The sequence below is a fragment of the Ischnura elegans genome, chromosome 5, assembly GCF_921293095.1.
Source record: "Ischnura elegans chromosome 5, ioIscEleg1.1, whole genome shotgun sequence".
NCBI lineage: Eukaryota > Metazoa > Arthropoda > Insecta > Odonata > Coenagrionidae > Ischnura > Ischnura elegans.
The window spans coordinates 40,938,248-40,962,902 of record NC_060250.1 but is presented as its reverse complement, the minus strand read 5'-3'; the positions used below and the strand labels follow the sequence as shown (position 1 = coordinate 40,962,902).

Genomic DNA, 24,655 nt, shown 5'->3' with positions numbered 1-24,655 from the left:
GTGTAGGACATCGAATACAAGGTGAAGAGTTAGGTGCTATACGGATCGTGAAAATGAGGAAACAAGATTCAAAAGCGGCTGACTGACGGAATTTGACAAATAAATGAGGATGGGATAAATTGGGATGAAATAGTTTTTACTGATGTCTTTGAGAATTTAGATTAATCTCACAGTTTTCAACTTCTGTTTCTAAAAATATATAGAAAAATAACAACTAATTCAGGTCATTATTACATTGCGGCACACACATTAGCTCCTAAATAGTTAAACCATGGAAACTTACGTAAGGGAAACCAAATCGAACACATTTCGGGAATTGATTTAAATGAAGGACGTACTGAATCCATATTAAACGTAGATTGCCCAAATATAGACACATAAATTTTCAAATATTTTTCACGAATTTGAATAATGGCAAAAAAACCATAATATGCCTTGGAATGGATTTTCATATTGACTCTAATACACAGCTTCGCAAATTTGCGGTTAATCTATCGGTTCATGTTTCATGATAGTTCTCACTACCCGATATGACGGATTTATATGGTGCTAGATGCAAAAAATATGCGAAAGAATGTAACGAAGAGGTGCTGAATGCCGGAGAGTACTTAACTACCCATGCGAAACGGGAGCACTGATTAAGTGTTGCGGGAGCGTCAGACGGAGTGTTCTGGTAGTATCGGTCGAGTGTTGTGGGAGGGTTTAGGAAGTGTCGCAGAAGTGTCTGGGGAGCACATTATGGCCCACTGGGAGCGTCTTTGGGAGCGTTTTGGAAGCGATAGGGAAGTCCCCACGCCGGGCCATCTGACACCTGATGCTGCCACATTGCAGAAAAAGATTTCCACGCAGAAAAATAAAATTTTCATTTTAAACATATTGCTTCGCGGTCATCATTTTCCTTTCCAAATCCGTGTAGTGCTGAAGTTTCAAATAATTAACTTATCGAATGATACCATTTAGGCTAGAATTGTTAGAAATGAGTCCATATTGCAACATAAAAGGAAACCAAGTATACGGGCAACGCAAAAATGCTCCGTTTTTTGACACGAAAATAACGTAAATGTAACTATAGGCTCCCGCGTGAAAAAAATGGGAAAATATCCACATTGCAGATAAAGATTTCCACGCAGAAAAATAAAATTTTCATCGAAAATCATGGAAATAATGATGAACAGCAGACTTTTTTAAAGTGAAAGGTAGAAATAAATTTATGAAAAAATATTACCGTAGCGAAGAATCGAACCTAGAACTTCCGGGTAGGTGTCGAATACAGTAATCACCGGACTATCACTCCTAGGCAAAGACATTCATTTCTAAGGGGATATAATACACTTGTAAATGTTTAACTGCATTTTATGTTCAAATTACTGGTTATATAACCCCCTATGGGGGGTGATTCGTGGACAGCTCCCAATGGACTACAACACTACAAAGATTGATTGAAATCTGAGACCCACTTTTGTGACACTCCCCTTGTTAGCCCAATATAGTTCCCCAACCAAAAATATATTCGTGGCTAAGTGATTGGTACTCACCTCCACAAACTGGTTCCAAATTACACGAAACCGATTGGTCTCCAAACGCCTTTGGCTGATTCTAATCGGCGATAAAAATCCTTACGCGTGCATTAATGGATGCATTCAGAACTGCAATATTAGAAAAAACGAGAATTGTTTCACATTCCACCTAATGTGTGTGACAGAGTAGTAATATATTTTAAAATTAGAACAAAAACTTAATTACTATGCTCACCCTCTAGGACTGGTTCTGTATGACGGAAAGCAGGTGAAAATCCAATCGACTATTTCTAGAAACGCTTCGAAGTTCTAGTTAAATCCTCGCGCGTAGACAACTGAACACCTTTAACACTGTAATTTAAGTAAATTGTTATTTTCACATTCCTCCGGATCACTTAATGAAGGTAAGGTGTTGGAAGAAGGTACACTGGAGAGTCAACAAAACCACGTACCAGGCTACAAGTAAATATGTGCATGCGTAGTCTAGTAGAACTCACAATAAATAATTTCACAGAAAGCTCACTCGAACTGCCAATCAAATCCATGTACTGTAGCCGAACGGTGATTTTTTTGGAATAAAATATATTGCGTTTCCTTTATTTCGATACGACATCGCAACAGCTGATGGCTAAGGGCTTCAACACTTCAAGCAAAGTTCACCACGTTCTTGCGCCTCCCGTCTAAGACTGGCAAAATGGTATGCATCATAGAAGACCCGTGACGAAAATTCTCCCTCGTACCCTGCACATCAAACAGGCTCGTGCGTCACCAGAACGAGCGATATTCAACACGAAGTAATCGCAGGATACGGAACCAGACATTCAGCTGAAGTAAATTGCGCTATATACAACTTGCTTTAACGAAATCTGATTCTAATCTCAAATATGATTGTTTTCGGCCCGAGCGATGGCTTGCCAGTTGAGGGCCCGTCAAGACCGAGGCGGGCATGCTGTTCGCGCTTTTTTGTCGAGCCATGTTTACCAAAACAGCGACCAAAAGCCAACCTGTATTCCCTCACGCAATCCTAACAGTAAGATCACGAATATTATTAAGTGAATCCTCTGGTCGGCTTCTAGTTGTGTTGTCAGCCACCACGCATTTAAATGGGTTTACAGAAGTTGACACTCGCGTCGTTGACGAACAAACTGAAATTCACTGTGAAATAAGGTAGGTAGAGATAGGGGGCCCAACCGGAATTTATACTCATGATGACGTTTTTTATCAAATTCATAATTCTTCAATGATTTCTCGCAAACGCAAATACAACACTGCAAAATATTGAAAAAATGAGGATCACATTGCACTCATCTCTGTGCCACGGTTATTTTTGAATGCCGATTAACACTTTCAGCCCGAAGGTAAAAATTTTAACTTTGCCCAGATCCGAAATTTTTTTAGTAGCGTTGTCGGCCGTCATCTATTTATGACGCTCGGTCTCTAAGTGTTAAAATGCGATCGAAGCGGTAACAGAAATCAGCCATCTGCGGAATGGATTTGGGCCTCCTCTATGCAATCCCCTTGACAAGGAATCTAATTATTTTTGTGTTCGGCCAACCCTCGTCACGGTGTAGAAGTATACGAAACCAGTTACGCCCCTGTTGCTTGAGTGATAACATCTTTATGACACGTCAATATCGCATGTCTTCTTTATTGAGTTACAATTAAAATGTTATTCCCCTGAGGAAGTCTCCAGCTGCGTGAATGAAACTATTGGGGCCAAATTTTAAGTTGCGTCAAGCATTTAGCCAATGTGACTGGATATAATGGGCCACAAGAGTTTTAACCTTTTGAGTAGGAATTAAAAACATAAGTTGTAAGTACAATTTTTTTCAATAGTATGTAAGTATATAAATAAAAAAGGAGAGATGGACTTTAGAGCAGACAGATTCAGAATGTCTTTTTTTTCCACGATTAATAAGAGATTATAACGGCAGCTTTAGAACTCATAAATAAATAATATTACTCGTAGTGTCAACTATTAACATATGTGAAACTTAATGCATGTTTCTGAATTTTATTTTTATTTCTAACAGCATGTGGTAGTATAATTTGCTACTATGCGTAACGTTTTTTGGACCGTGTGTTGTGTATGTAGGAGTCCAATTGCATGCTGCATGCTGGTGTTTGATCCCCCCCTGCCAAGCACCCTAGAGGTGGCTCACAGGGTATTATGTAGATATAGATGTCGGCACCCAAATGTTCCATTGTACTGATGGAGCCACGTCAGTGAAAACTTGAAAGGTTGGCACACGAGGCAAGCTGCATCCTTTGCTTTTACGCCCGACGAGCTGACAAATTATTTCGGGGATTCCACCGGAACGGGGATTCCACCGGGCTAGCGTAATTGGAGCGACACACCAATGTCAAATGCCCTGGAAGATGAATATAATAAGGAAACTCACGTCAACGCCCATGCTAGGCCGTCGAAGTGTTTTCTTTCAGGTTGCGTGGCGAGGTTTCTCTCTTAAGATTTATATTTGTACTCACTACGATATACTATATCTGTAGCCCAAGGAATCAAACAGGCAGGTAGCAAAACGCATGTCACTGAATAAAATAACTATCCTAATCCATTGAATGTCGAGTAAAAATTGATTTTCACCAAATCTATCTCAGTTGTACGGGCAGTGTAAATTATTCTAATTTTAATGTTTTCATTTTCATTAACATAAGAAATTAAATAAGTTGACTTCTCTAAGCAATAGTAATGAAAAGTTTTCCTGGATATCACACATTTACTTATACCACTTTTTTATACAGAGCACAACCCGGGTTTCAATGAATTATGAATATTAATGACACTTCTAACTGTAATAGAACTGATACATTTTTACTTCGTTCTATAAAAACATACTCGTTGCATTTTACATGTAAAAACTAGTCGTTAGCCTCAAAACGCAGTTTTTCCAAATGGGAACCAATATTATAGAACGCTAATTATTCAAAATTGTAACTATGAGATGTGGAATTAATTAAAATTATTGATATTATTATTTTTATTTGAGCTCTTGATGTAATTTTTAATTTGCTCATTGGACTCGAGGGTCTAAAAACAAAAATTATCTTTTAATCTCTTAACTATTCACGGATGAGACTTGGGACAGCCACTATGATATCGGGTTAACACCGTCTTCACTTACCTCATTAAACCAGAAAAAAAGACCTGATACTTGGGCATCTACCTGTCCCTCTCCATCCAGTTCATTTTCTTTGGGGTCTATCTGATGACATCCTGTGTGAAGAGTCTAGAGCTTAAGGCTGACACCATCCTCAGTTGTTACAATCCAAATCTCCACTTTTGCGTACCTGATTGCGTACATTTTGGTTGAAAAAAGCAACAAAAAGTGCATCAGGTGAATGATTTTATTACCATCGAATGTAATTAAATAAAAAACACTAAGGAAAAGATTCTTCCAAAACAATACTAAATAATATGGCTTACACAGGTAAATTCATGGGTTTAGGTGCCAAAAAAAGTCACCACGATCTCTATTTTCACATTCAACATTTAAAAAAAAGTTTTAAACAAACTACGGATTTCAGAGTAAAGAAACAAAATTCTGTTTTGTGTTTATACAAAAATACTTGTATTCATCTTGAATTGAAAGGTGAAAAACTTTGGTCACTAGGTTTTCCATTCATGCTGAGGGCTGGACACAGTAAGAATTTTTATTAAGAATTTATTCTTTGGAGAATCATTTAATCCCTATTGATAAACAGAATAGTTCGCACTTTCTCGACCGCTTCATCACTTTTACTTCTGTCACATTTGACAAAGTTACTCACTCAGTAGAATTTGCATAATCCTTATGTCCACTTTTACGCTGTCTTTCATGAGGGTGAAAAATATCACTGCTCCCTGGAAATATTTTTAGCAGTGTCTTTCACACATTGACTGTTCAAATACTGTTCTATCCGGAACATAATTTGACTCCGTCAAACAGGTTTCACGAACGGAAAAGAGAGATGAAAGACTTGCAACACATTCACACGAGGCACTTTCATAAGAAGTTCATCACTAAACGCTCACATTGGTGTCCTGGGGCAATCTGAAAGAAGAACAAACAAGAATTTGCTTAGGAAATTACAACGCCAATTATCACTGCAAATTGATCTAATCTGTTACACACATTCAGCAGAGGAAATAGAACTTTTGAATTTTTTTTATTCATGCGAAAGCTCAAGAATACAGATAAGGATTATAAAATTCTGCATTGAATCAAGGAATACGGAACAAAGAGAAAGCTAATTTTCTGTGGTAAATAAATCGCACTTCCTTGACTGAATATTTTTGGTAGATTTTCTAAAGGAAACGAGACTTTTTTTCCATTCAAGATATTTTTGAAATTAGCATCACCATATTTGACGATAGATAGCTAATAAAAATGTATGTATGACAAATGCACCGCCCACTGAAAACGTATCAAGGTGATATCCCCGACAATCCTATGGCCTCGAATCTGTCTGCCCGTTTACATTACCATCCCTTTTTAAATGAGAAACCAGTGGGTGGTTTAAAAAAAACTGTTATGCGTCTGTATGGAAGAAAAATTCTCTTTATTTAATCGCAAGTTCTACTAAAAAAATCACGGCCTTACCATAGGCTCACTCCAATCGTAGCCAATACATTTATGGATTATTTGGTAAGCAAAATATTTAATTCCAATTACCTACTCTGGAGAAATTGAGCTATTACTTAAGACATGTCAACGACATAACTTTTATGTGGTCATTAAGTACCAGAGTGAAATCTTCCGTTGGGCTACTCAATGTCCTTATCCAGTCCATTTCCCCTTAGAACTCGGGAGGTTATTAAATCCACCGCTTATCCTAAATCTGACGAATTTCCATAAAGGTGAGAGAAATGATTTTACAAATCACAGGAGTATCTTTACCAATATAGCTTTCACTGCATATTAAAACTGCCCCCATTACTACAAGGTCGCCGCTATAAACTATGTTTGATAGAATACTTTCAATCCTGCTGGATGAATCAGGTTCCAACAAAGAACTTAATATCACAAAATCAATATGCCACGATATACCCCATAGTACATCCCAAAAAAAGGTGCGAACTACAAGGGCAAAGTCAAACACGTACGCCAGCATATGAAACTTGAAAATTTTTATCCCGGTCTTTTCTCAGATTAATAATTCAGACCACATAAAAAACCGGATAAAGTTCAAAGGTAAGCTTCGAGTTACGTTAAGAATAGGCATTAAAGGACTGAAAGCGCGGCAAAGGTCATGGGAGTCCTTGGGAAATGGGGAACATGGACGTCATCGTCAAGTTACCCAGAAACAGGAGAGCTATTTAATAGAACTATTTAAATTTTACATTTGAAGCAAACATAAATTCAAAAATAAATATGATAAGTATATCTATGATCGCTGATAATCATTATTTAATGAATTGTGCGAACAATCCAAAGAGAAAAAATCCTTCGCTTTGACCGGGATTCGCACCCGGACCCCTCGATTTCCGGGTTCGGGTTCGAATTCGGGTCGAAACTGGATCCGGGTTCAAATCCGGGTCAAGGCTAATGATTTTTTCTGTGGATTTTTCGCACCATTTGTGCATTACGGGTGACTCCCGTGAAGTTATCACCGTGGCTAGTCCCGGTATACTTAAAATTATTCATGAAATTTTAACGGAGCTATTAATGTTTGTGTTAATGCTTCATGATGGCTTCCATAGTATTATTTCATGGTTTTTTTCAATTCTACAATGTAATCTTACTGTGTTCATTCATTTCCCGCTGATCTTAATAAATAAATTAATCAAATTCTCTGTTTTGCGGCTCACCCGTTTCAGAGCCACCGCGAACTCTTCCCCCCTCCCAGCTCGTGATATGTCGGCCAATGACAGGAGAGCGAACGGGGGAGGGGGAGAGAACCCTCAGCACAGCATCAGAATACACGCCAACGAGGAGACCAACTGGAGAACCACCGACCACCACCAACGGCCACTGCAATGAGGAGACACGGGTCTTCCCCCGGAGGCCGGGGGTGGAGGAGCTGGGGCGGGATGGGCGGCGAGGGGCTTGGCGCAGTCCTCGAAGCCCCCAGTTCCACCCTTCTCTCCACCCCCGGTGTCCGTGGCCAGGGGTAGGAGCAGCGAGGGTGGCGCCGGTGCCTTTTTCCGTCGGCACCTCTCCTTGTGCTCGCCTATGCACGCTGCGTAGGCTATCGCGTGCGGGATGTACGTCTGATCGACGGAACCCCGGAAGAGGGACGAGCCCGGTCCCTTGGCGTACACGGGCACGTCCTCCCCGCCGTGAGTCGCCCACTGCCTCGGCACTGCTGACTGCTGAACCACGTTCTTCGCTCCGGTGTCCGCTGCAGACAGGTTTTCCCGGCCGTAGCCGGGTCCGTTGCCGTAGAGGAGGGTGGTGTAAGGGAGGCCGTCCACGTCGGAGACCTTAGCGTCCACTCCTGTGAATGTTGAGAGGAAATGAAGAGAAAGGGATAAGTAAATGTAAGGAAATGACGCTCTTACTGATTCAACCGTTGGGTTGGTTTAAATATAGAGTAGAAGTAAGCCCAGACTAATGTACAGTTCTTTATTTAATACATTTATTGTAAGGTCCTTTCCGAGTTCTCGTGAACTCTCAAGAATGTTATTAGTGCAGAAATATGTTTAAATTAGTACATGATACAGTTTAAATAATTATATTTAATAATAATTCAATGGCCGCGATAACCTACAGGAATCATTTTTTACTAAGCATTTAAAGGTAATTGCTAAAACTGAGTCTTTTAATATTGTTATTTAAAATAACATTCTCAAGTAAAAAAATGAACTAATGCTAGACAAGAAATAAGTCAGAAATTGTAAAGCTTTTCGTGGAATAAAGATTTGATGCAACATTCTTTTACAAAACCTGTACCCTTTTATCGTCATTACGAAATGCCCACTAAATTACTAACATACTAAATTGGAAATAAACGATTTGTTTTCATTAAAGAATCTGGCAAAAATTTTGAAGGAATTCTCTGTGTTCGATTAAAAAGTGTTCTACCTCTTCTTCAGCTTAATCCCAATATTTGATGCTCACACCTGAATCACTGAACCACTATGTTGAAATTTATACATATTTAGTTTTCTTATCACTGCACTGCAGGTTATGTCATTAATTGCCCATTGCGATGAAGTTGATGATCGATAAATTTCAGGGGCATTGCTCTCGACTTTTACTCTTGAATGGATTTTTTTTCCAAGGACAGTGAATCTGGCACAATTTTGGAAGGCATGTTGAATGAACCTTGACCTGGAAGAAAACAAAATTCAGCCAAAGCCATTTCTGGAAATGAAATTTCTAAAATAAACTTACCAATTCAAATACTGGTCCGTGCTCAGGTGCTCGGAACTTCCATGCGGACTAACAGCAGTGAGATTTACGATACTTGAGTCCCTCACCTCTTATTTCATTCTACTTGACCATCACTTTCCCACTCTTATATTGTTTGGTAAGCTTCACAGCGAGTAGTGAAAAATAAAGGAATAAAACATCACATGTGATGTTTTCTATTTGATTTCATTCCACAGTTCGTAAATCTGAGTAAGTAATCTAATGAATTTTAAAATATCATTAAATTCCTCATGGCCTCTTATTCAAACTCGGATGTTTTTTATGCAGAACCTGACATAAGCTGAAAAGTGATTCAAGGATGGTAACTAGTAGTTCAGTAGGATGATATGAATTGAATGAAAGCAATGTATATTAATTGCTTGACGGCTATTATCCTACTTAACTATTACCTAAAAATACCTACCTAACCAACTCACTACTTAGAATATACTACTATAATTCACCAGTTAGAATAGAACTTAAGGGTCTTAAATTGTTTTTATTGCAAGAGTCAAAAATCGATTTTACTGAGTCCGGAGGGCCAAACTCTCCCTATAACTTTACCACCACATCAATAAAATAGAAAAAAAGATGTAATTTCATAGTGCATTTCTTTATTGGTTAGAAAAGTTCAATCAATCAATGCAATTTTTGAGATTTTTTATTTTTGAGGAGTGTGTCCACATATGATTCATATTGTGCGGCACGATACAATATTTTCCTTAGCCTGTATAGCCCACAAGAAATTAGCCGGTGCGCTGCATGCGGCCCGATGGCAGTGGTGTAACGAGGGGGGGTACTGGGGGTCCGGGCTCCACCTCGAAATATAAAAACGCAGTTGCTCTCCTTCGTAAAAGGAAAAAATATTGAAATATAATGAATTAACAAAAGATTACTTCGACAAATGAGGTTTTATCGATTATAAAAAGTGTAAAAATTAGTTTAAAAACGTATATTTAGTGCCCTGTTTTTTAAAAAACTTCCCTCCGAGTATTCGACCCCACTCCCCGAACGAAATTCCTGGGTACCCCACTGTCCAAGGCCCGTGGGTTCAAAACCCTTGACTTAGAATACTAATCCACATCATTTATTGATATTGTACTGAAAGTTTATTCCAATCAAGTGTCACATAACATTTTATTTGCACCGAAAATTTTTATTCTTTATGAATAGGTGATGAATCCTACTACGAACACATGGATAAATCTTGATACGGCGGAACGGGACGAAGATATACATTTAAGGCCGTGAGTTCCCCATATTTGCTCTTATCTCCCCTCGCATTCCTTTTTCCTTTTATACCCCTGATCAAATTTCAGCGCCCTCTATTGAGTTGGACCGAATTTCCTCCGCTGGCGCTAGTTCCTTCGACCCGAGGAATCCCTCGCGTACGTCGCGTCGTGAAGGAGATTGATATCCCAACTTCTCCAAGAGGACCAGGAGAAAAAAATACGGTGAAAAAGGAGACGAAGAATTGGGAAAGAAAACGGGATTTCTAACGTTATATCCGCAAGCCTTGTAAATGTAGTAGTTGACTTCGGAATGTTTAGGGAACTTTCTTTCCTTCATAATTTTTTTTATTACTCGTTCTCCCTACTTTGCTTTTGATAGATGACTTAAATCTTCCTTGTATTTTTTACTCGAGTTATTTATGAGTATGTCCGCGTTATTATGGCAATAGATGTGACGTCTGTATAAAAAATATAATACTGAAAAAATATCGCAACAGTTTCGTTTCAGCTTTGAAATGTTTTTATTGTGACCTTTGAGGAAGCTAAAAGGACGACATACTGACGAGTTATGGTCATCTGTCACAAGTATGGAACACGCCCAAAAAGTTTTTAAATGGTCTACAGACGAAAACCAGATAAAAAGAATGCTAAAATACACTCGCAAGCATTTGCAGGTAAATTAGAAAAAAATCCGCAATTTACTACAAGTAAATGTTAACGCAATGCCTCAAGCACGATAATAATGGCGAAATATTTAACGCTAGCGCTAGAGAAGCCTTGGTTATCCTGGTACCTATATTTATTTTAAAATAACTCATGGAGAAACTCGCGTGAGAGTACAGAATATTTCCACTAAGGGGCGAAGTTGATGCGTAGAAATTGCCCTTATGTTACTCTGAAATATACGCGAATGATTATTAGGCGTAATGCCAAACAATGACTTGATATACCGTGCAAAAACAAAGGTACCCCTTAATTTGAATCAGTAGTTTAACCTCACACCAAATACATAAAGCATGCCAATATCTAGGAAAAAAATAAACTGAAAATGGACCTTTTAATCCAGTCAAAAACGAAGACCAAAGTACTGATTATATGGTATAATGAAAAATAGCAAATATTTCTTAGTATAAGAGTGAGCACGCTAGTAAATATGTTTTAATGATATATTGTCCACGTAATAAATCAGATTCCATACAGGATAACTCAGAAACAGTAATAGGTATGGGCGGATACGCGTTAGTGTGAAATATTTAGCCGAACTCCCTGATGGTGACTTCCTGCGTAATATTTGTAATAGCAGTAACAGATTAACCGATAAAAAAGGGCAACATAATCACAAAATCCGTTTAAAAAACTTATTTAGATATAATTTGACGTAAAATAACGTGTACCCAGTCCATAGAGGAAATATTCCACAGATCACAGATAAGACATTGATAAATCGCGGATTAGGGTTTTGAGAGCTCAATATGCTTTCAATTATTCCCAATAGACGTCACAATCTTTCCTTGCTAGAAGCTTTTTGAGTAGATATTAGATATTTTCTCAAATAATGAATTAATTTTCAAGTTACGCCGTTGTAAGTTATGAACCCTGAGACATTTATCTATAGGTATATCAAAACACTGTCAATTTTTAAAATAGATTTATCTAACAACCGGTTTCGACAAACGTTTATCATCTTCGGGCCTACCTTCATTGCCAATTGGAAATATTATTGAATGTAATGAATAATGTGTTGAAACCAGTCGTGGATTAAACTATTAGTGGAAAATTGTAATTTTTTACAATATCAACCTGTAAGATTTACACGAGATTAAACCTTGAACAAATCCCTATATTTTTCTTTAAACGTTTTAAATTCAGTAGTTACGCCAAGTCAAGTGGTTGTGATAAGACTTAAGGGACGACCCGAACAAATGACTTCCCTTCTGCAAAACTCGCATTGTTTATGAACCCTTGGGGCCACGCCCATCTCTCCCGGGAGATAAAAAAATATCGTATCCACAGATATCCGACCGCATTCGACGGCATTCCTGCCCATAAATAACCCCGGCTTCAGTCAGAACAGCCCTCCACTGCACTCTCCCACGACGCAGGCAATATTTTCCGACCGACCCCGTGGCGTTCCAGAACCGCGAATTGACGTGATGAACAGCTAGATATCTGATGGACGGTTTGCGTCCCTCAGAGTGGGTCTTCATATCGAGAAAACTGAAAATTATTTCAATAATTTTGATGTTGATGTCGAGAGATAAAGGGGGAAGTAACAAGAGTGGCCACAGTTTTACTGCCCTATGTATTTATATTAACAGCAACATACGCATGTTCAGTCTCCGTGATAAGAATTCTGAGGGTTCAAGGCGAACCCTGCTAAGGGTACAACGCACCGGGGCCCGGAACCAAGCCCGAGGCTTATACGCCAGGACACCCGGGGAGGGGCTGGTGAGGAAGGAAAAAGGAGAGAGGCGCCGTCGCGATCGGAGCCCGCCGACGCCTCCAGGGAAAGGAAAGGAATGGAAGGGAGGGGAATAGGGATAAAACACTCCAGCGCTATAGAAGCGAACGAGGCCCTACCTAGCGAAACCAAGCATACGCAATTTTTCTTCTACCAATTCTAGTAGATTTTCCTATGAGGAAGACAAATCTATCGATCGAATCGGTAGATAGTCTCCGTGATAGCTAACTCAGTCATGCAGTTAATCAAAACTTACTACTTTACTGTATAGAGCTCTACTTCAACATTTACTGGTTTGATTACAATGGCCACACCATTGAAGCAAGCACTTACTGGAATTTGTAGGAAATAGAAAAATTCTATAATAATACCTCTCAATTAGTTTTTTAGACTAGTCTTTCGGTAACTTTTTTAAATAAAAGTTAAATTTGATAATAATTATGTAGCATTTTCACTTGGCTTTCATTGCCTTAACTGTTCGATTTATTTGGTCCCTATCAGCGATCAAACATCAAATTAACTTTCTTACACATATTGTAAAGCCAATACAAAGTGGCGATGAACTGATTTAGTTCCATCCGGCATCCGGTGATTAATTATGCAAATGAAATGCATTCGGTGCATCTTGTCAGACATACAAAAGTAAGCGTGCTACTTTAGGAAATTACTTTCATCATCATCATCGACATCATTAGTCAAAAATCCTAAGAATGGTTTGACGCAGCTCTCCATTCCTCTCTCCTATCCGCAAGCCTTTTCATAGCGACGCATTTATTCTCTTTTAGTTCCTTTATAACCTGTCCTATGTAACTCAGTCGGGGCCGTCCCTTGCCCTTCCACCTGTTCTTCTACGATTGTATTCATCGGGCTATCATGTCTCATAAAGTTGTCACGTCTTCTGCTTAAGGTTTTTAGGAGGCTTCTCTTTTCTCCCACTCGTCTCAGCACTTCCTCGTTACTCACACGGTCGATCCATTTTATCTTCATCATTCTTCGGCAACACCACATTTCCAATGCTTCCACTCTTGACTTCTCTGCTGCTGTCAGCAGCACTACATTGCTCAGAAAAAATTTTTAAACAAGAATGCCGGTATTGCTGAGGGGAAAACGATATGCGCCTTTATTAAAATCTAATAGAATATATTTTTGTTTCTTTCAGCTTTTACTTTATTACGAAAATTTGAAAAGCATATTTAAAACTCAGTGCTTCTGCGTTATTAATATTAATCCACTACATGGGTGCCTTAGTCCTCGTATTACATCGGGAAATCTTGAAGAAAGAAGAGAGAATGAGATTTTCTCGGTAAAAAATCGGGGAACACCCTATAATGGCCTAGAATCGCTGGTAGAAGTTATGATTTTGTAATCTGCATATAAATTTTGAAAACCCCATTGTTCATGTGTATTAATTAAAATTGAGGGAAATATGTGCTTGATAGAAATGAGTCTTAATTGAACCCAAGTCAATTAATTATAACGAACATGTTTTGAAAAAACATATTAGATGAATAATTTTTAATACTGCTGATTCATGACGCATTAAAGACGTAAAAGTGTAAAATAAAGACGAAATTCGAAATGCATGCACCCATTGATAAAGATTCCATATACGTGATCATAACGCACCTCACCACTTAACTGAAACATTGTTGTAGAGGTAAGGATTGCAATAATATGCTCCAGTTATTTAACAAAATTTACATTCATTATTACGTTCAAACAGATAGAAAGGAGATTTTGAGGTTCAAAATAGCTTAATAGCAGCTGTAACCATCAATTTTCATGGTAAAGAGGCCGCTAAGCAAGCCCGAAACTACGACTATAAATATGGCACTTTATCAATCAGGATCGACCCATGGAAAGAGAATGGAGAGAAAAATTGTGACGTCATACGCCTGTCTCCCTTTCCACTTTTCCATCAACTTCGCCAACTCCCATGACAATGACAACCCTCCTTCTACCGCTCCCCCCATCAGTTTTTGATCAGTCAATCGACCTGCCATCTGAAGGACGAGAAAATTATGTGCTCGGACGACTCTGGCCCTTAGTTCCACCTCTGCCCCTCCATCCTCAGTGTTTTTTTCTCTCTCTCTCTCGCTCTTTTCGAAGCGAGTGTTTGCGATGTCCCCAGACCACAATCCTTCCGTCTCCGAATCTTTCAGTAATGATTTATGAATCGAGAGTGATTTACGACACGAGCACTCTCCTTCTCTTTTTTTATATATATTTTCGTCTCTTTCCAACGCTTATTTTTCCATGCATAATTCTTGTCTCTGCCGAGGTATTCGCGATAAAATGTAAACGATTGTAAATTGATAAGGAAAAATGGTTAAAATATTTCACCTAGCTGACTTCTTGATGCCGTCAGCTTAATACATAAGCGTGCTTAAGACTGATCATTGATTGATGATAAAGATCAATGAATTTGGACCACAAGCATTCGGTTAAAAAGAGAGAAGTTAACAACTTTCACGAAAAACGTCAATAAAGTTGCACATTTGGGACACAGTTAATAGGGTCGCAATAGTCTAGATTGTCATTTAGCGTTATAAAAAAATAATTTCTTAACCATTATCAACAAATATATTAGTTAATATTCATATTTTATTGGTATTTAGCTTTCACTTCCAAACACAAGACGGTCGATTACCATGATTCACATCAGTGAAGAAAACATCTAATACAATTAGCAATAAACATTTCCAAGGTAGATTCATGGGTCATACATTATATTATTAATTTTGTAACCATCTTAGCTTAAAGGGATAACCTAAGATTTCATTGATTAAGGAAATCATTATGTACTCTCTCAGCTCGTAAGATATTTATACGCATGTAAATACTTCTATCAAATTTAAACCACTCAGCGAAATGATCGAATCGCAAATTTTTCCTAGCGTAAATTGAGAAATGATTGACTCCATACGCAGTACTTTTCCCGTTTAAAATAAAAAAGAATTTCTTAAATATTATTCCATGCTAAAATTTAGGTTATTTTGCCAAATTAAAAAAAATATGAATTTTTAAAGATCTAAGTTACAAGAAACGCATTGGATTTAGCACGTTTTGCTTATGAAAGTGGATATTAAGACTTAAAAGTGATTGAAACTAAGAAATTTCATTTTGCATGCTCATTCAACAATACTACTAGTAACATAGATACAACTCCATGAGGTCTCTTGAAAATCCAAACAGGACATTTTCAAAGGCTACAAGGGAGACACAAGTTTAAATGATATTCCAATGAATTCATTCTCAGCTAAATAAAGGGCCATGAAATTTGTCTCATTAACTCCTTATAATGGCTCAAATAACTTTAACAATAATAATAAATCGGTGTAATTTCAAACAGAGTCACCAAGCTTGGTATTAAATAGTTTTAAAGAGTGATAGAATTTTCTCGGAGTGGTCAAGAAAGCCCAAAATTCCACGCGTCTTTTCAAAATTGTACGACGTCTATTGCCAAAATTTCTTCGTGGTTAAGGTAATTTATCAAATTTTACCTAGATTAGGCTGAATTAGAATAACTTTCGTTCCATCATCTGTTGATGAAAATACCAATTTATTCTATTTTGATTTTCATTAAAACATTTTGGTACCATATTCCGCAAACAATACATAAAGGAAATTTGGTAATTCATCACTTTTCCAAAACAATATTTTCAGAAAAATACGACAGACACCTGCCGGCTTGTTTTTCTTCGAATTCGAACAGCTGTTAAGAGCGTGCGACGTCCATGTCGACGTTGACTGATGGCTCTTTTCACTTTGTCAACAAACCATTACGACAGGAAGCTTAATCAAGGACAATACAATGAAGACTGCGCAAAACACATGACGATAATTCCTGAAAACCGAACTGATATACCAACCAACAGTAAAATTAGAAATAGGCACCTTTTCCCCCAATCTATTATGGAGAGAGGGAGTGATGGTTAGAGGGACAGGTGTCATCAATTATAGGGAATAAGTCCTCATAGAATTTTGTCTGAAAAAAATAAAAAAATTTTTAATTTGGAAAATTCATGTTATATTAAAAAAAAACATTATCAGCTATATTCAAAGCTAAAAAAATAAAGTAAAGAAAGTTTTACTTATAAAATGATGTATTTTATTTGACGTTTCATTATGATCACGGGAATAAACCTTTTCTCTCATTACATATTCTCCAAGAATTGTGAAGTGACTACTTGAATATTAACGAAGAAATATATCTCATTTCCAATACGGTTCAAAAATTTTCATGAAAATTAACGAAGAAATATATCTCATTTCCAATACGGTTCACAGATTTTCATGAAACAGCATTTTAACGGTTCCAGTATTCCACTATGTTCCAGAGGATTAATTTTCCTTGGTCACGCGATACTAGAATTCGAACGTATTCATGTAGATATTTGAAACTACTTAGTCTGAATCATTTTCTTATGGAGCCAGGTTGACTCTATCTTTTGGTCATCACTGCTCATTTTTGTTTCTCGTTTTGGATTATGAAGATAAAATAAGGCATGGGGAAGTTCAAGTTCTTTAATGAGTACTTACATAAATTTTCAATTACCCACAACTGAATAATTGGCAAGTGGAATATCAGCAACGGAAATACTTGCTATCGATGCATTTGGATCTAAATGCTAGTCACCAACTTAAATCAATTATAAAAAAGGTAACTCTTTCCTGATGCCGCGGAGGATTTTCTCTGAAATACCAGATGGTATATCTAAAAGGTAGTATTTCACTCTACTGAGGTCTAGTTTTCTGAACAAAGGAAAATTTAGAAATATTTGAAGCCACCGTTTCAACAATTTCACGGTGGCTTCTTTTTGGTTAAGTTTTTCAATTACTTACGTTGAAAATTCATCAGAACATTATCTGTAATGACTACTCTCTAAGATTAATTTCCATAGTCAAGTATGCTCCATACCCATACTTTTCAAGGTATTGTTGGAAGATGGAAGGGCATTTTGAGCAAGAACGGTGACTGCCCTAATAATACTTGAAGGCTGGGAACAATTCGCGAAATATTGACATTATCATGTTGGGGTAAGTTTGTAAACAGTTTTCAAAAACTTAAAACTTTATTTAATTATCAAAAAAGTAAAGATCGAATCAGACAGTTGAATAAATTTTAAAGCTAAAGGTTAATCCTAAATTTTTGAAGCCGTTATTTTAGAGGAAGATCTTGATAGACTGCAAGCACAAAAATATTCACTACCAGCGATTCAATTTGGGGATACCATCGGAAAGTTACTTCGATCCCAACAATGGCGGACTGATTGAGCTCTTCCATCTTCCGCGATGCGCGCCCATGCAAGCTCAGAGATGGATTTCGGAGCTTCTTTCTTGCCACTTGGAATCTGAGAAGCTCCACAGTATCTGCTAAATCAAATTAACATAGCAAGACATCAATTGGCAAAAGGTTACTTAAGGACGGGAAGGGTAATTTTCACTCATATGTAACTTTTGAAGCCAAATTTAAAGCACCTTTATCGTCATATTTCGTGATGTGGAATATTTTTACCGTTATTATATCAATTTAAGCATAAAAATATTTTATTATATACTCATATGAGAAATTGAAATAGATGTTAAACCTAATTTATATGATATATAACATATTTTATTCTACGTTTAAATGCGTTTACTAAAAATGTTCTATCATTTTTACTTCAAGCATTATGAAGCGACTACCTAAATATACTAGGATAATTCCAGCATTATTCGGGTGTTTTGATGAAACAAAATATTAAGGGTATCAGCATTGCAATGTTTTTCTTGGCCTTAGCTTAGCCTTGTAGCTCATCTTCATCCGTAATCTTTCACTCTGTTCTGCTCCAGTTTAACCCTATTAACCTGGTTTTACGTAGCCATTTACGTTCGATTAAGCAATATCATGATTTAGTTTTAAACTTCAATTTCACAGCGCTGGTAATTATCAGTAATAGCCTATCATCAGCTTCGAAACAAATAAAAGAGTAAATTTAACCCAAAGATATGTACGTATCGACTGCTCCTGAACTCTTGATTTGCAACGCAGACAGTAACAATAACAGTCTATCTTTAAACACTCCATGTGATCCTTGAATGAGTAAGCCTAATGATAAAATTTTAAACTGGGATTTTACAGCGCTGTTAATTATGATGAGCAGCCTATCATCAGCCTTGAAACAAGTAAATTAGTCAAATTGAGTCAAAAATCATATCGACTCCCGATTCGCAGCATAACACAATAACAGTCTGTTAACACCTCACTTGATCTTCGAATAGTTCCCAAATGAGGGACGTGTCAATATTATTATTAAGTTTTCCACGCATCATTCAAGGTCGGACTCATCGCAATCATCTACCATTTCTCCATTTTCACCCACCATCATTTCTCCAATAAATATTTTACTCTTTTTTTCCATCACTTTCATTGATCAATATTTCCTCCTTCCCTCTCAACAAGCGAAATAACCAACTTCCCCACACCCTAAATATAAGAAGAACTCCAAAACCAATCTTCGGACTCCCTCCGAGCCCCATGTCTTTCTTTCATAACTTGGAAATATACCAATCCCTGAATCTTCCTTTCTCCCAAACTTCTGCAATAATAAGTGTCTGCTTTAGTTTTTATTTTGGCCAGTTTCATATCTCTCCGGGACCCATAGAACGCAATCAGCTAACTCTTCATCTTCGCACATTCAACTTTCCGAACTCAAACAGCTAAAATCGTATCGTATTGATGGAATATAACGAATTCTAGACTGAAATGCTCAGATGAAAAGAAACGATTCAATGAGTAAGGGTCCAAGGAGCATCTGCCGTAAGCCATATGTGCTTTGAGTGCCTGAGTTGAAAATATATTTATAGCCGATTTTTTTATGGGTGTCCACAATTGTTATTGAAATAATATCGAGTCATCACCATTTCAAAAAGTAGATAATAAACTATAACACTTTCGACATAATGACGACCACTCGATATATATTTGTAGATGAAAGAAAATGGAATGCCAAATAATCCGTATCCGATGAAAATGACATTTGGTAGAATTGATTCATCATCATAATTTTTCCAGCTAAACTGTGATTACCACGTTTTCTTTACGCTGAATGCACCGTTTTAAATCCACGTATAAAATTCCTGATGACTAACTCACTGGATCTTCATGATTAAAATTAAAACAAATATTAAGTTAATATTTTATTTGAATCTCAAGAGTGTTTTTAATGCTCAATGAGAGATTAAATGTATGGAGTAGTATTAGCAATGAGTGCCAAAAACGAAATGAGCACGCGAATCATAGTGTAGCTGTAAAAAATAGTTTTCATTACTTATCATTTAAAAATGTGAGTTCAATTATTTATCGAATATTACCTTTAAATACAAAATGACGTACCTAATACTATAAAAAAAGAACTCATGTACGCGCAGTTCGATGGAAATGAATTAAGAGAACTATACGGCACGTGGAATATCATTAAGCCCTCAGGGTTTATATAGCTAGTTCATCAGAAGCTTAATTGATGAAAAGAGGGAAAATTTGCAGGGGGAGAAAATTGTACGGGGATGAATGTTAGAAATGAAAGTTGAACTAGAAAGGGTGTGAGGTGAAAAATGGAGATATAAATCAACTACACAATTCATCGATCATTACCAACTCATGACCACTCGATTGAATTCAAGTAGGTCATATAGCACAGAGCGATCTGGCGGAAAGTTTTTGATTATCTGTACGATATTCCATTTGGCAAAACTCATTAGCTGGAACGAATGCAGATGAATATCGTATCCATTTGCATATTATTAAAAATAGATAACCCTGGAGACAAATAATGACGACGACCCAAATAATGACGACTTTAAGCATAAATAGAAGTTTAATAAGAGAAAGAGAGATAGAAATCACCTTAAAATGAATAATGTCGTATTTTTAAAGGAATAATTAAATGTATATAAAACAGTTTATCGAAAAAATCATCAATTATTTCTTGACTGGGAATCCACTCGAAATTCTAGCAAATCATTATCACTACGTGATTATATAATTCATTGCCTTCTTCTTTCAGCAGATGGAGCGCCAATTAACATTCTCGTATGACATCCGTGGAAATACCATACATCTACGTTGTTGCGTTCGTAGCAAAAAAAAATGCCACGTAATGAATGTTTTCTCTTGGATAAGTACACGGAATACGTGTACCTCTTTTCGTACCACCATACTTTCCTTTGTCATGCACACTTTGCTGTGACATTAGCCTCTTATTCAAAAAATGGAATATCCCATGAGAAAAGATATTTCAAGACGCTATAGTATGATAAAGGGTAATTACTTTAATTTTTTTTAACTTTTACGATGGAACGTGGTAGTTCTGTAGGTAGTGTGTTGGGCTTCTGATGGGAGGTTCTTGGGTTGATATTATTATTACTATTATTAATGTTATTATTATTATTATTAATATTACATATTGTTGCAAGTAGGCAATTGCCTGGGGGCAGCATTAGATTTACATACATGGATAACAAATGTGCCAATTTAATGACTAAGTAAGAAACAGAAAAGACGTGTAATTATAGTAAAAAAAATACCTTGGGTGATGCATTGGGACAACCACATGCATTAATCATCGTCCAGCGAGCTACCTCAGGAAAAAAGGTAACTTTCCCTCCTGCATTCAGAATGTGCTACACGCGCATGTGGCCTAACCTCGGGTGAAGCTTAATCTCGCCGATCCAAACCAACTGTGTGGGTTAAACACCGAATAAGTGAAATTTTAAGAGCTTTTCAAATGTGATGTCAAAGATATGAAATATTTTGCATCACCTTTGTGTCCTTTGAATGAAACTGGTGGGCGTCACTGCATCGGAAGTTGCGTATCATTAAAACATGGTAAAACGCCACATGAGCGCTCATAATTCACAATTCTTTCTTTAACGACAAGAACGCAAATGAGGGGTGAAAAAGGTAGTTTAATGAGAGACAAAGAACATTTTCAATTCCTAAATCTTCATTAAAGGTGAGCCAAAGGCAAATGGATTACATTTAAGTTCTTCTTAAAGTACACCCACAATTATCATTCTTTCTTTAATAGTTTCTGAAATTAAATCCGAGGAAAAATTGAGACGATATCGTCCTAAAATCATCTTATATATGATATATTTATTTTAATTGCATTATTCAAGTACTCAAAAACTTTATTTTATGAGTATCTCAATTTTAAAATCATAGTAGAAAATCAACTCTGGGAACTCCTAAAAAAATTTCAATTTCAAAGCAAATTAGTTCCGTCCACTTGTGGTTCAACAAAAATTGCAAGACTTTGTTACGGGTTTGAAATATTTTAACTCTAACTTAACCTTGGCCAATATTAGTATCTGATCTATTTAGAGACAACGAGCTCATAATGTGAGACTTTATTGATGGAAAGTAGGACTTTATTATAGCACGGAGGGGCTAATGGAAGGATTAACACTAGAACTACCAATGGAGTCATTTTGACTCCTCGCCATTATTATTTCTCCGCCCTGTCTAAAATTTTCCGAATTCCAGCCTGAAATTCCGTGACTTTTATTCATTTTCGACACAAAATAAGGCTGTGCGATTAAAATAATTCTAGAAAATAAAATAGTGCACGTTTTTCAAAATTTACCTTTAACTACCAAAGGGAGTCATTTTGACTCCCTAATGTATTTTGCTTGTCTTTTCACCAAATAGTAATATTTATACAAGTTTTTATCTCTTCTTATGTCAATAATAATTAATATAAATCAATCAAAGGCTTAAATATACAATCATTTTCCTTTTGGCCCATATTTGCGAGACTTTGAAAGCATTTCTTATTTTACGGGTATGTGTTTGGATCTACAAACTATGTGAATGTCCTGATATTATTTTACCTTGCGATAAAGTGGTGAATATGCAATTCATAGCATTTTCAAATCCATGTGTTTAGAATCCGTTGTGTCTGTCCCTCCTGCGTTACCCCTTCCTTCTCGCCGCCCACCTTTGCCGCCGCCCGCTAATACTGTGCATTGCGCAGCAGCACTTTTATTTCAGCCTTGACTGCGTGGAAGTTGATTTTCAAATATGAAAAAGTATCTCTGATATACCGATTCCCCAGAAAAATTGATATACTGATGAACCAGGAAAATAAATCAGTAGAATGAAATAAAGTTACTGTCCTAGCACGTTCGGCTCTGACAGCGCTGGCTGCCGGGTGCCGCACAGGAAAACCGTGCGCTGTCCTTTGCATTAGTGAATCCAGTGAACTCTCGAGTGGACTGCAAAACTCCTATGAAGCAAGGATTTCATTTTTCCTGACTGGGAGTATGGCTAGAAGAAGTAGGCGAAAGCGTGAAGAAGTCCTATCTATGTTGCATTCTATACCGGAAGGTGAATCGGAACGCGAAACAAAAGATCATTTCGGCTGTGATGAAGTCGAGGATTTTATTCCTGAAAACGTTTCTAGTGAGTCTGAAGATTCAGACAAAACGCGTGCGAAATATAAGCAGTAATTTACATTTACTTTCCCTTTCATGGGTAGTTACAAAAAAAGGTATTATATACGATTATTTATCGATTCGTTTATACTGACTCACATAAAGCGATGTACAATTGTGGAACCACGCAGGCAAAATTACGAAGATTTTACACTTTCCGATGTGGAGCTAGTTGCATGTATAGCCATATTTTATGCCCGAGGAATACTAGGTACAAATGATTACTCTATTGAGAGTATTTGGTCAAACGACTGGGGAATACCATTTTCTACAACGAACGACTAGGTTTGTTAACATTTTGCAATGTCTAAGAGTTGATGAGAAATCTAATTGATTCCAGCGGCTCAAAACTGTCAAGTTTGCCCTCTTTTCAATAGTGTACGATAGATTCATAGAGAATTACATTGCTTGTTACAAACCTGGTCCGTACATTATAGTTGATGAACAACTTTTTCCCAGTGTAATTAGGTATATTTCACTCTGTACATTCCTTCTAATCCGGACAAATACGGCCATGAATATTGGCTACCTGTTGACAAGGAGAGCAAATATCTTGCAAATGTTGGAAATGTATATTCCTTATGTTGGAAAAGGTAATTCACTTCATTCAGATTGCCGTTTAGCAGTACTGAAACTAATGCAACCATTTCTGAAAAAGGGCGAAATGTTACTGTATATAATTACTTTACCTCAGTCAAACTCGCTGAACAGCAAAAAATTCAGGGTACTAGCATTGTGGGAAAGGTAAATAAAAGAGAATAGAAGAACCAAAAGAGATGAAATCACAAATATACCACAAGAACGTCTACTCAGTGATAGCTTATCTACTCGTTGGAAAATACTCCCGACTTAGCAGGTGTTCATGGATAGTGTACAATGAGACTACCTAAAACATTTCGCGCAAGACGATTTAGAAAAAGCTCGTTACAGAGTTGGCTGATCCTCATGTTAGATGTAGATAAAAGCGTTGCGTGTCCAATGCCGCAGATTCTTCTGATGGGTTTCTGCAAAAAAATTATTTCCAGGCAAAACCAAAGTGCAAAAATAATCTATCAGTTGGGAATTGTAAGACCTGCCAAAAGTCTTTGTGTGGGCAATGAAAATGAACGACAATGCTTGAACTCTAAAGCACCTTAGACAAATGCGTGGCGTATCAACTGCATTTTTTTGCTTTAGTTAATTATCTTCCCAACTACCATGTAGCCTAAGTAATATTTTTGATCATTTAAACAATATGATAAAATGTGTTGAAAGGTCTACGTTTGCTGTTTTATCCAATTCCTCCATTATAATTCTATTAAAACAACAGAACATGTAAGAAAAAAGAATTTCAAAGCAATACTGTCGAATTTCGCATTTAAAAAAATATTTTTTTTTGTTAAAACGACGTCTGAAATATTGCAATTATTAAAAAAAATGATAAACTAATGCAATCTATCAATAAAAACAGACATAAACAGTAAAAATAAACAATTATAAGGTAGGAGTCAAAATGACTCCATTCGGTAGTTCTAGGGGGGGTGTCAAGTCCGGTATTCCTAGTGTTAAATGGGAATAAAGTTTGATTTAATGTATCGAGTTGGAATACTGAACTATGGTTGTACAAAGCAGACC

The 24,655-nt window shown here is 37.0% G+C and overlaps 1 protein-coding gene across 1 annotated transcript in view; it reads right to left on the bottom strand.

The window, feature by feature from the left end:
• Positions 1-4,866: 4,866 nt before the first annotated feature.
• Positions 4,867-24,655, bottom strand: part of LOC124158757 (alkaline phosphatase, tissue-nonspecific isozyme-like) — a 346,999-nt gene continuing 327,210 nt past the window's right edge. The window contains exons 8-9 of the mRNA XM_046534048.1: positions 7,324-7,952; positions 4,867-5,566 (exon numbers count right to left, since the gene is read on the bottom strand). Of these exons, the coding sequence (XP_046390004.1) occupies positions 7,417-7,952 (536 nt within the window). The 3' untranslated portion in view covers positions 4,867-5,566; positions 7,324-7,416. The remainder of the gene's footprint in view (positions 5,567-7,323; positions 7,953-24,655) is intronic.